At 38.5% G+C, this 13206-nt stretch overlaps 1 protein-coding gene across 6 annotated transcripts in view; it reads right to left on the bottom strand.

The window, feature by feature from the left end:
• The window catches only part of CCDC148 (coiled-coil domain containing 148), a 76839-nt gene that overhangs the window by 48030 nt on the left and 15603 nt on the right, over positions 1-13206 (bottom strand). For 3 of the 6 annotated variants that reach the window (XM_064450904.1, XM_064450907.1, XM_064450905.1), the window contains 2 exons: positions 9532-9609; positions 4458-4579 (listed from right to left, as the gene is read on the bottom strand). The exons of 1 other annotated variant lie outside the window; for it this stretch is intronic. In XM_064450904.1, the coding sequence (XP_064306974.1) occupies positions 4458-4579; positions 9532-9586 (177 nt within the window). In that variant the 5' untranslated portion in view covers positions 9587-9609. Of the gene's footprint in view, positions 1-4320; positions 4423-4457; positions 4580-9531; positions 9610-13206 lie in introns of those variants that run through there. 2 more of the 6 variants (XM_064450906.1, XM_064450909.1) reach the window with 2 other exon arrangements.

Raw genomic sequence — 13206 nt, 5'->3', positions numbered from 1 at the left:
TACTTTTAGCTTCCTCTACCATTAGGTGCTCAAATAGAACACTGTATTAAAGTAATTTGAAAATACACACATCTTCAAATCGATTCTAAAACTGAAGTGAAACAAAAGTTGAAGCAGATCTGTAAAAGTTTAATATGCCTTTGAAATTTTTTTATAGCAACAGCAATGACATGTGTAACTGCTGCAAAATTAGCTTTTTTTTCCTGTATGTGCTGTATTTTTCTTTCTTAAATGGTCAACAACTGATTTACCGTTAGCTGCTTTGGTTCCACCTCATTGGAGGAATAAGCCAGCACTTCAAGATTCGGGTAGCCTGAATCAGCAACAGAGAAGTAGCGGCAGCAGGTGGGAACACATTCTATTCTCTCTGGAGCTTTCAGCATATATATTTTACTACCTACTCAGTTGGAAAACACTCAAAAAGGTGAAATACCAAAAGAGAGATGATGAAAATTTTAAAGCTTGAATTAATTCAGTAGCATTTTGTACTACCAACCCATGAAGAAATCTCTGCCGGAGCTTTTGATGTATCACACTTACATTCATTAAAGGAAGCAATGCTATAAAGAAAGTACATATTTCTCCCATTCACTGTCACCCTTTTGTATTTTAAATACAAAGAGGGGAGCCACAGGAGCAACCCCTTTTTTTGTTCCAAGACCTTCAGGATAGTAGCGGGAACTACTAAATTATGCTTGCTGGGACTGTATATATTCCATTTACTAAGATTTAAGAAACAGCATCAGAACAAAAAAGTATATGGTTATGTTGCTAACCAATATACTTTATTTAATAACCTCTGTTCAAAGAACTTCTAAAAATGTTTTAGACATCAATAAAAAGGATTTTTTTCAGAACTTTATCTTCATCTGTATTTATACAGCGAATTTCCCTTTGAACTCTGCAATCTCATCTGAATGAAGACTCTGAACTATATTTTATACATGCCAAAAACATTAGATTATCAGGACCCTTAATCATCTACACAGTAAAACTTTAGTCACTGTATTTTGGATAGTTTCTATACTCTTTGGCATAGCCTTTCATGCCAAAGGCCATCCAGAAAACTGCAACTGTTCAGAGGAACGGCCAAGGACTGGAGAGACAATAAATTGCCATGTCAGCACAGGTTAAGCATACAGAACTGTGCTATCCTTACGCTGGATTTGCAGTTCTCTGAAAAAGAATTCAAGAACATTACTGCTGGAGGGGTCTGTTTCAAATGCATATTTTTTTAATCTTCTATTTTGTTTCTCAGCCTAAACCATCTATTTCAGCTGAATGTGTATCAGTGTCAATTTCTTCCAAAATGACTTCTTTCTGGAAATTTTTTTTTAATCACTCATCAGTGAAACGGTTATACACTGAAAGCAGTTCCACTCTCAGAAGGAGTTATCATTCTACAGTGTTTCTGGATGAATGTTTTACACTATTTCCACACAATTTGAAAAGGAAAACATACAAAGCCAGCAACACATGCTCCAGAGAGGCCGGAGACTTCGACATCTGCATTTCTGGCAGTTTGACATTCTCTTTCCTTCAAAGAAAGCACAATTTTTTAAAGGGAAGCTCTTAAAAATACAAATCTAAAGAATGTCTCTGGACATCCACAGCTAAAACCAAAACCTGTTTATTCCTCACCACCTTCACCCTCCAACCCTGCCCCAATACGATATACAAGTTTCAATACACAAGTACTTATGCACAGTCCAGCGTAAAAACATCCATGCCTTGGCTGTCCCATTAAAAACAAGAAGTGCAACACTGCAAATTCTGTTGTGGCTTAACAGCTGCAGTCTGATATAAGCTGTATGGAAAAGACCTAAACTTATAAAGAGGTTTCAAAGGATTTCTTTTCTCAAGACAGAGGTGTGGAGATTAAAATATGTTATTTTCTGCCCACTGCAAAATCAGGAACAAACTATTTAGTGTACAGCTAGATGAGAGCTTAGATGAGCCGCAGCCTTCTCATACATTTGAGCTTGCCATTTAAGGAGCTTGTTCACAAAAATATTCCATGTTTTCCCTGTTGGTTTGCAGGTAATATGGGAAGCAAACAGAACCAACCCCTCAGAATGACACAACACACACACACAAAAAGTCATCAGCTCTCCAAAGCTGTATGTAACCAAGACTGACAAGCTGGTCGATGGACACGCTGGGAAGCAAGATACAGAGACGCTCAAGCACATAATCTTTTAAAAGCGACCTCAATTTAACCGCACTGGTTCTACCCAAAGAGGTCTGGCTGCTATCAAAGCCACTCTACAGTTTCCCCAGTACTACAGGTCTCAGAACTCACACGACCTAGTCTGGTTGCTAATGGCATGGTGTCACACAGCAGCTGGTCAGTCTCACCGGAACCCGCAGTGCAACCAAATATAAGCAGCCAGCCCAGGAACACAAGTGCCAAAATATCTCAGTTCCAAAAGTGCCACAAGGGTACCTGAACAGCTCCACTCTGAGGTCTGGAGAGGACCTAAGAGTTTAGTCGTCATGTCACATGACAGCTAAACTGTTTCTCAAACAGACGTACCTATGGAGGCAGAAGGGCTGTGTCTGTGCAGCACTGAACCTAAGCTAACAAACCAGGCTAAATAAAAAAATGCTGGCTACACCAAAGGCAAATGTAAGCTGTGTTCCAGATAAACAAGGTACCCGAGAATTGGCATGACATGAAGTAGGTCTCAAAACAGTTCTGCTTTGGCATGTGACCTAAAGAAGATAGACCTTGATCAGCAGGCTAGCATCTTGTGCTTTTAAAGTAAAACCTTCCTTAATATTATGGAAAAAGTACATTTTCATTCCTGCAAGTGTAAAACCCATAAAGCTTTGTAAGTATAGAACGTCATTTTTACAAAGTCTCGTTTCAAAGCAGTGATATACATTATTGATTTTTGTCATATATTAAAATAAAGATTGGGAAATTGTTGCAGGACAGGAATAAAAAGAGAATACAATGATGCTCCAAAGTCCTGCTTAGGTTTTTGGCAGAAGAAAAGAAAAAAGCCAATCTGCATCCTCGCATTTTCTTGCCTAAAGGTAGTTTAAAGCTAAGCAAATTGGAACATACTCATACAGGAGTGGTTTATCTGCAGTTAGTTCTAGCATCAAGTTATCGAATTTCATTTACCTAATACAAGTCTATGTTACAACATCAGTAAGTATAATCAGTACTGTTACGCAAAACACTTGAAAATGTTTAACTGCTTTAGGCTTTCTTATGAGGGTTTTTTCCTTTATTATTTGGGGGGGTGTGTGGGTGTACTATAATAATGGAGGTCACATGCAGTACTCTAGAGTTAGCTATGTCTGAGCTATATATTAATCTTTCCAGTTCTCTCTCTACGTTTTCTCTCATATTTGGTCCTTCTACAAAGGTAAAACTCTGTCATAACATTTGGCATACGCCTAATGCAAAGGATGAAAGGAGGCTTTGTGGAGAGCTACCAGTGCCCACCCTGTCCTCCTCCATATTTAGAGACTGGTCCCCACTTTCCATTTTCCTTCCTGGGTTTACAAATTCTTCTCTTCATCTTGCACTCTTATTAACTTGCACATCACCGAAGACCTGGGTGTATCATTGCCAAAAATCCTTCCAAAATTGAGTCTCCTTCCTTAATATACTAAATTGCTTTGCTATTGTCAACTCATACGGTACCCCCATTGTTGCATGGATTTGTTAAATGTCTCTATGATCAGACTTAGAGAAAACATGAGTATGTGAAATTATATTAGTAGATGGAGAAAATCTGATACTTAGTCATCTTTCCAGTTTGAACAGCCCCAACTTTTGCTGCTTCCTCAGTTCTGCTAGTGACCCTGCTTTGTCCACACATTATAAATCATCATTCTTAATAAAAGTAGAGGTAAAGTTTTCATTAAACTTCACTAATATTAGACATGCTACCTTCTTATTTACCATTTGGGCCATACTGCCGCTGTTCATACCTTTCTAACTGTCTAACTCTGCATTTACATTTTATGGCTATAAGCCCCTTTTAATTTTCTTTTCAAGATCTACCTCAGCTTGACTTTTGGAAATCCTCACTTCCTATCTTCTTGTTTAGTTTTGTTTTCTTTATTTCTGGACCAACCTCCCCTTCCCTTTTATTCCTCTAAGTTCTTCATTACTCCCAGTATTTTGAGCAGTTTATGCAATGAGTCTGGATTAATTTCCTCCAAGCACTCAAAGACAAACTATTCCTGTCTTTTGGGGAAGCAGAATCCTCACATTTTGCATCTCTAATTCAAAGAAATTCCACACTTTGACATTAGCATGTCCAAATCACAGTAACACTAACTGTGATGAACTCTCACCTTTTGCGTCCTTTTGCTGAACACTGTTACAGAAATTTGTTATTCCTACTCATACTCAGAATCCTTGGGGCAGTAAAAAGAAATATGATCACTGAATTTTAAAATCATTCGCATTAAAAATAATATAAAAATCATACCTTTAATTGAATTTTTGCAGATGCCATTTTTGCTACTGCAGCAAGTTCATATAGATGTTTGTAGTCAACGGGTTTATACTTCTGGCTGCAAAGACCATTTCGCATAGGAACAACCAGATTTTCTAGTTATCACATAAAACACATACAGTCATTTCAAATTCTGGACATATATTTTAAGTGTGAGTCATTAAACAAAAGCATTATAGGCAGAAATCAGAAAGAATATGTTTAAATATTGAAAGTTTCCATAACAAAGAGATTGTTAGTTGGTGAATAAGAATTTGAAACAAACATAAGCTAGTAGAAATTACATAAGAAATGTTAACCGTTTTTGTTTACAAAGACTTTATTTTAAAAGCTTTTTAAATATTAACTTAAACAATAACTCACTTTCAACTGCGTTTAGTAAGTTCTACGCCAGAAATACGTGTCAATATATGCATTCTTATTTCACAAATTGGAAAACTACCTCAATATTTATTGTAATCTGTGGATTGAGCAACAGAGGTAATTTTTCTCTAAAAGGTATATATGATACTAAATATATGTAACCAGAATGAGTTGCAGTAACATTTTCCCCTTGAATCCCCAGCCATAAGAACAGCATAATTTTGCTACTAAACTTCTGTAGGCCCCTGGGAAAACAATGTGCTGCCTTAAAAAAAAAGTAGAAAGGCACTAAATTGCAAGGAAAACATCATACTTTGTTTCTGCTGCATGCAGCACGGATTATAATGTCCACTTTCTGCAGTCCTATCATCAGTGCTTGAAAGACCATGACAGAATTGGAAAACTGTCGTCCAAAAAAACCCAGAGGAAGTAGTTTTGCTGAAAAAGCATTTGAAGTCAATAAAGATTTAACCAAGCTGGTCTTTCACCACGCAGTGAAGACAGCTTACAATGATCCCTTTAAGACGTCTCACTGAGGGATTGCCATATTCCCTGAACAACAGTTAACTCAGGTTTACCGCGGAGTTCTATTTTGAACTTATGTCCACATTCCCAAAATCCACTACCTTCGTTTCTCTTCCCCCTCACCAACTTCCTAATAATGATAACTTCCACCGTTTCACGGTCACTTTAATCCAAAGCACATTATGTATACGCTTAAAACTGGGTGAGGCAAGGACTGAGAAGACCAGCAGCCTTACTAGAATGAGTCCAGAAAACCAAGGCTGCAAATCCTGTCTGAACAAGATTTGTCACCAGAAAGAGAGAAGCACGCTCAAGGTAACCTCAGATACATACCTGCCTAATATGAATGGACCGATTTTCTTGGCTTATTGGCCTGCACCAGGCTCCGTCAACACAGAACTGCCCCTTCCCTTCTAATCATCATCTACGGTTTCCACAGGCAATCCCTTTGCGGTTTCCACTCTCTGAACTTGAGAGGGTACACCACCTACATAGAGGAAGGCTTCCTCCTTTCTTCCTGCTTGTCAGTCCTGCTTTCCCCTCCACTAATCGTCTCAACACGTGAATTATTCCACCAACGCAGTGTTATGCTAACCAGGTTATAGCTTTGATCTTGTATTATGACTACTGTTTTTATTCTCTATACACCTTACACAAAAAATGCTCAGTAGTTTGATCTGCTAAGTTCTTCCATTTTATCCCTCCTATGAGCTTAGTATGAATTAACTCCTTTCTCCTAGTTTTTAGGTAGCTTTGTTCATCTGTGGGCTTCTATCATCAATCCAATTTAAAGTCCTCATCCTTAAATTAGCAAGATTTGGTGTGAAGATTTTTCTTCCTTCTTTCTGAGATGGCTTACAGCATTGTCCAGCAGAGGTTCTGGAACATCATTCCATGCTCAGAGACACAAAAGTTCAGTCGCCAACCCTCTGAAAAGCCACTCATTCAGTTCTTCCTCCTACACCTACTACTCCTTCATTACTGCTCCCAAAGGCTTACAGCTCACTTCTAGTCTGCTAGGAGTTGTTTTGGGCCACAACATCAGTGTCCACACACGAGCAGCAGGGCATGGCAGGAGGTCCAGAGCAATTCCATAACCTTTGTAATTCAGGCTCCCTGTATGCAAATGTCTGAGAGCACCTGGGAGATAAGTTGGCAGACAAGTCCTGTCATATTCATTAGAAAAGACTCAGTGACTGTAGTACTAGTGTACTACTAAATGACATTAACTACTGCTAGAAGTCATTAAGGACAACCCCTTGGTATGGTGCTTGTAAATCTTATTATCTTTGAAAAGAATGATAGCGTGATGTTCCAGCATCCGAGATCCTCAATTAATTCCAGGATGGCACACTACGATGCAGGTAAGTATCAGAACAAAGGTGGGGCACTGTCATCTTCCCAAGGAGATAAAGATCCAAATCCCTCCCTGCAGTACCTATAGCAGCAGCTGCAGAGACCTCTGCAAGTACCCAGTGTCAATGCTTTTGGAAATGTTCTACAAGCACCCTACATGCATGTCAATGCATGCGTTGACAAAGTCCTCATGCTACAGTCAGCTTTTAGCCTTGCCACTCCTCCTTCACTTCAGGAATCGGAAGTTATTCCTGAATCACGTCGCTTGCACGGATTTCTCACACCACTTGTTCCGAATTCTGGTATAGACATCCAGGGTAGGAACCCCATCTGGGTATGGCACTCAAAATTGCCATATCCTGACCAGTTTTCTGTGGTCTATGTCAGCACTGTCATCTCCTTAAACTACTCAGTGACATTACAGTTTGCTGTCCCTGTTTGACAGCTCTCACCACTGGCTTTTGAAACCCTGCTTTTTCCATGCCAGCTTTATTCCTCAATACAGCATAGTAAGGAAAAGGGATGTCATCATAAAACAAATCCATGTAATCTTTTTTGCACCCTTTTGATCTCACTATATGAGAGCTAGGGTTGACAACAAAAAGCATGGAAAGACAGGATTAAAAATGTAAAAGCGTCAACTGATATACAGGCAGTAGTAACAAATACAGGGCAGAAAACGATTAGGAAGGGAGAATGAATCATCCCACTGAATGATTAGATGGAGAGAACAAGGAATGCTATAAAACAGGGAGAGCACTGTTTTTCTTTGGCTGGGTTGTCTTGATCTGTTCTAACCACAGGAAAAAACGTATCAGTGAACAGCAAATAAGCAGAGAGAATCCACTTAAAAAAAGGTTAAAATTGGTAGTACCTAGATTTCAAAAAAGCTGTTACTATGTTGGGTTTCTAAACAAAGCTTGCAGCAATGTCTGGAAGCCTTAGAGCTGTCTCTGAAAGTCCCAACTTTAATTTAGCAACATGATCTGATATTTTCCACACTCTTTAAAAAGTTTTATATAAACATATAAATATACATAGCTACATATAGAGCTAATGTAAGAGAAAGCAGGTGCCTGAGGTACTTCCTCAGGTAACGCATCTTCACCAACTTAATAATGTCCCTCACATCCAAGAGAAGAATGAGAGAAAGACAGGTTCAGTTTCCAAACCTCTAGCCCCCAATAATTTATCTTTGCTTCCGATATGCTTTTTCCTTTAGCCTCTATATCTGAACCTTATGAATCTCTGCTACTAATCTTTATCTGTTTCTTCTTCTACTGAGGACTTTACTATGATGAATTTTCTGAAGTCAATAGGGTCTATCCATGTGAGATTAACTCCAAAATCAGCACCTTGGCACATATGATGCAAACTTTGCATTTAATAGGTAATGTATTGGATGTGTCTTATGTTTTCCAAAGACCCACAAGAATATAGACAGATATACACATGAATAAAAATATAAAATATTAAACTTCTAGCTTTTAAAACGTCTTTTCACAATTTTCTGTAACAAATGTTTGCTGAAGCCTGAGGTACAATTATATTGATAAACGAAAATACTTGAACTTTTGCCCCAGTACTGTAAAGCTTTAGCGCAAAGATCCTCAGTAACTTCACATAAGCTAGGAAGCTTATAGGAATAAGGAATGGGCCTTTTCTTTCCAACCTCCTTTTTTGGGTTCCTTTAGTAGTGAAACCTACCATTAGGTATTAGCAGAAAGATTTTTTTTTTCCATTCACTATTAAAAACATAGTGGCTGGAACCAATGTGTCTGACATACAGTTCTCAAGAGGGCTTCCACATAAAATGTTAAGGTAAAACCTGCAAAGCTATCTCATGATCCTCCATCAAGTCTCCCCTGAGGATTTTCATTCGCCACACGTACAGGAAGTTTGACAACATGACCCCAGATGATGCTTCATTGTGGAAAGATTTTTTTTCAAGCCAACCACCAGGACAATGCCCAGTATCAGTACAGAATGGGGTATGAATGGATTGAGGGCAGCCCTGCGAAGAAGGGCTTGGGGGTCCTGCTGGACAAAAAATTGGAGATGAGACAGCAATGTGTGCTTGCAGCCCAGAAACCCAGTCATATCCTGGCCTGCATCAAAGGAAGCGTTGCAGGCAGGTCGAGGGAGGCGATTGTACCCCTCTGCTGAGCTCTGGTGAGACCCCCCTGCATCCAGCTCGGGGGTCCCCAGTACAAGACAGACGTGGACCTGTTGGAGTGGCTCCAGATGAGGGCACAACGATGGTCAGAGGGCTGGAATGCCTCTGCTGTGCGGAAAGGCTGAGGCAGTTGGGGTTGTTCAGCCTGGAGAAGTGAAGGCTCCAGGGAGACTGTATTGCGTCCTTCCAGTACATAAAGGGGGCTCATAAGGAAGATGGTACAAGACTTTTTAGCAGGGCCTGTAGTGACGGGACACGGGGCAACAGTTTTAAACTGAAAGATGGCAGATTTAGACGGGATATAAGGAAGAAGATTTTTTACGAGGGCAGTGAGGCACTGGCACAGGCTGCCCAGAGCAGCTGTGGACGCCCCATCCCTGGGGCGTTCAAGGCCAGGCTGGACAGGGCTTTGAGCGACCTGCTCTAGTGGAAGGTGTCCCTGCCCGTGGCAGGGGGTTGGGACTAGGTGGTCTTTAATGTCCCTTCCAACCCAAACCGGTCTATGATTCTACGATCAGAATGCTAGAGCAGCTTCCATATGCAGCTATTAATTGCAGAGTATTTAATAAGTAGTTTTATTCTAGATTGTGATAAAACAATTATATTTGAACATGATAGCATACATACCTACATCACTAATCCTATGAGTTGTGAAAAACGTTCCACAGTCTGGTTCATTCATTTTTACTTTTTATCTATTTATATCTGTTGAGAAACAAACAAATATTTTGAGAATACTAACATTGTGGATACAAGCTAAAAACACATTTAAAAGTATTGTTTTCTGAGGAAGGAGGACATGTCTCACTAAAAATGTAATTAGAGAGAAGTTCCACAAGTTCATCTTTCATTTTAAGAAATATTTCATGTGCCTCATATCATTTAGCAGCTAAGAAAAAAGAAAACAAAATATTATTTCCTTCATGAATCTGTAATGCTATCACATAGATCACCTATTTTTTGCTTTGTGCTTTTCAGAATATACAAATGCTATTGACCAAAATATAAGTTTTTGAGGTGTTCTTTCCTTTTTGAAAAATTAAACCTGAAAAGATCACTCTCTTCTGATACTAAAGACTGTGATTTACATATAGATCCCTATATAGCCCCTTTAAGAGTCTCTGTATTAACACTTGTCAACCCAGCTCAGCTGTTTCAGCAACAATGGCTCAGCTCCTGATGAGCAACTATGACAGGCAACATGTATCAAGTATTCACATCATCTTAAGATAAACTTGACATTTAAGATGCAATAAGATATACAACACAATAAAAAACTTTGATGTCTTAAAAACCTCACTTTCACCTCAATTAAGTATTCATGGGCACCATCACAGGACTTGCATACAAAGAAAAGCGAGAGATCAAAGCAAGGTGTGTCAGTTGAACTGAATCAATAGCTGAATAATGCCAGAAGGGGAAGGTCATATTCAGCCAGCCTCCCCACAAACCCTCTCCCTCAAGCCCACTCTGTCTTACCAAAATTTCCTAGACACAAAATTCCATCCACTTTGTCACACCTTTGACGTTTGTCTGGTCCCACAGCAAATTGCAACACAGTAAACAGTAAACCAGCAAAACCTGTTAAATTGTTTATTGTGCAGTGGTTTTTCTGCCGTTCTAGTGACTTGAACCAGTTTATCCATACAAATTCCAAGGATGGCACAATGCAACAAGGAGGGAAGGAAGAGCAGCAGAAGAAATGGAAGGGGAACTACTCTGACAGAGAACTATTAATTTCAGTCAAATAAAAATATGAAACTGCAACCAAAGATACTTAGCACTGTATTTTCTTGTAAGCTATGTTTCTTCATGACAACATTCTGCACTGCAGAATCATCAAGAACAGCTAAAGTGTGAAAATCTGACATAGACGGACAAGAGTTCAACGAACGAGCTTCCATTATTACTGCAGACAAATGGTAAGTGCAGTTGAAATTACAGCCACAACAATACATACATACAGCATCGCTACTGTTCCTGTGGCTAAAGCCACTTTGATATCAATTCTGTGTTAACTATGCAAGTTACAAGGCAAATAAAATTCATGACCACCAGGTTTTATACAGTGAATAGTCCATGACCAAACCAAGTAGAAAATTGTGAACGCTTATTGATAAAGTGTGACATTTCTGAGTGCTGCTTCATTCATGTTCTTCAGTGTTACTTAACAATGCTGTGAAACTGTGCCTTGCACTAAACCAAAAATATCAAAGTCTAAATGTCATCTGTCTTCACTCAAGATTGGCCATTCATTACCAATAAAGGGACCTTTTCAAATTTGTTCTGAAAGTAATTGACAATATCAGTTGGTCAGAAGCTGCACTGAACGTCACTATCTGATGTTCACAAAGACTGAAATTAAAGATACACCAGAGAAAGAAAATATGACAACATATGAGGAGGTCCATTCCATTTTTTAAAGACTAATGTGTATTTTACAATCTAATAGTCACCTGTACATAAATTTACAGTTCTATCCCAAAGTCTGCACATTCCTCAAAAGTCAAGGGAAAAAGAAAGGAAGAAAAGAGTTAGCACATTGATAGCGTTGATTCAATTTTTCTCCACTTAAAGCAATTATTTGTTTTCAATTTGTAATCATATAACACTGCCAAATTCATCCAGACAAATGAGGTAATACTCTGTATCAGAAGCAACTTTGTCCTGTGTCATGGTAATGTTTTATCTATACATCAGTTTATCTACATATAATTTTCTAACTGCATATATACTTCCATTGGAATAGATTTTTAAAAAAAACAAATTAATTTTATGTCAATCCATAAGGTAAGGATTCACCTTACTTATTTCTTCAAAATGCACAAAGACAGTTTAAATATTGGGGTTTTTTCCCCTAAAGACAAAATCTATTTTTCTGCTTCTTCTTAGAAAGGCCAACTATGCATGGGCTTGGCTTTCTCTATTTCTTGGAGGAATCACTGGAAATAAATGTACCTAGAACAAGAAATGCTCAATCATGAACAACCAAATCTTTAAGCTATAGGCATTTAAAGAAAATCCTTTTTATTCAGGTTATTTACAAGTCTATAAATTAGGTTTAGTTTAGTATCCCTAATGCCATAATTCCTTTAGATGTCCAGCCTCCAAAATCTTCTTCCCAGGAGGAAGGGAAAGTAGACACACCATGAAAATCTGTAATTAAAAAAGAGGCTACAGGGGGAATTTTAAAACAAAGAGTGAAACCCTGAAAACTGGCATAATTTCCCATGGAATTCTATAATATTCAGCACTTTCCAGAAACTCCAGCATAATTATGTGACACAATCTTCCACTGAATTTATAGTCATTAAGGTTGAACTGGAAAACTTAAAAAACTGATTATAAAATCCCCAAAAGTAGAAAAAAAGAAAATGAAAAATATTTATTTAGTACTACTTTTCAGTTATTTCTTCTTAAGGCTTTCAGTGTGAATCACAGAAACAAAACCAGGCATTTTTCTTCTTAGCTGAACTTTACCCTTCCCTTGAAGAGTATCAACCACATACCTGAATTTAGAGAAAAGGGAAAGCATCACAATATATTGAAATTCTTTGTTTTAAAGCTTTTTTGATTGACCAGTCTAAAACAGACTTTTATACATGTCTGTCTTCGAAAGATCATAGGTCATCACTATTCACATCTTCCTGATGAGGCTAGGAATATTCAACCATGGCTTGATATCTCTATAGTTGTACTGTTGTTCTTAATAATGTAAAGATGAAGAATAACTGCACCAAGCCTCCTCTTATACCATCAGATATAACATGTATTTACATAGGGCCAAGAAAAGAAGGGGGAAGAACCAGCACAACGATTCTGAATGAGTATGACCACTGTCCAGTGGAGCCACTTGAGCTCTACGGGTCAGCAGCGTGATTTTTAAACAACAGCAAGTCCTCCTGAGGGTTTTTGTGCACTACGGTTAATGTTTGCACAGCAGCGTTGCTTCTCCTCAGCAGAGAAATCACCACATTCTGAGATTCTGCAAACAAGAAATAAATATTTCTGTATTAGACTTGAAGCGGATTGCCTGCACATGCTTTGTGTAACCATTTAGACTTTTTAGATTTGTAGCAGTCCAATAACGGCAGCAGCTTTGACCAAGTTGCCAGAATTCCTCAAATCAAAAGCAGGAAAAAATACCTACAAAGGAAAACACAACATGGGATAGTCCTAACTACAAAGCAAGACATCCAAGTTCCTTGCAAACTCAAAATGAGAGATTTGCAACAATGAAAACTGGCTCTGCTTTGCCTGCTAGCACTTGCAATTCTTGGCACCCAGCTTCCCCATGCTTAA

This window comes from Phalacrocorax carbo, chromosome 5, assembly GCF_963921805.1.
Source record: "Phalacrocorax carbo chromosome 5, bPhaCar2.1, whole genome shotgun sequence".
Lineage (NCBI taxonomy): Eukaryota > Metazoa > Chordata > Aves > Suliformes > Phalacrocoracidae > Phalacrocorax > Phalacrocorax carbo.
This window is presented reverse-complemented; position numbering and strand designations above follow the sequence as displayed.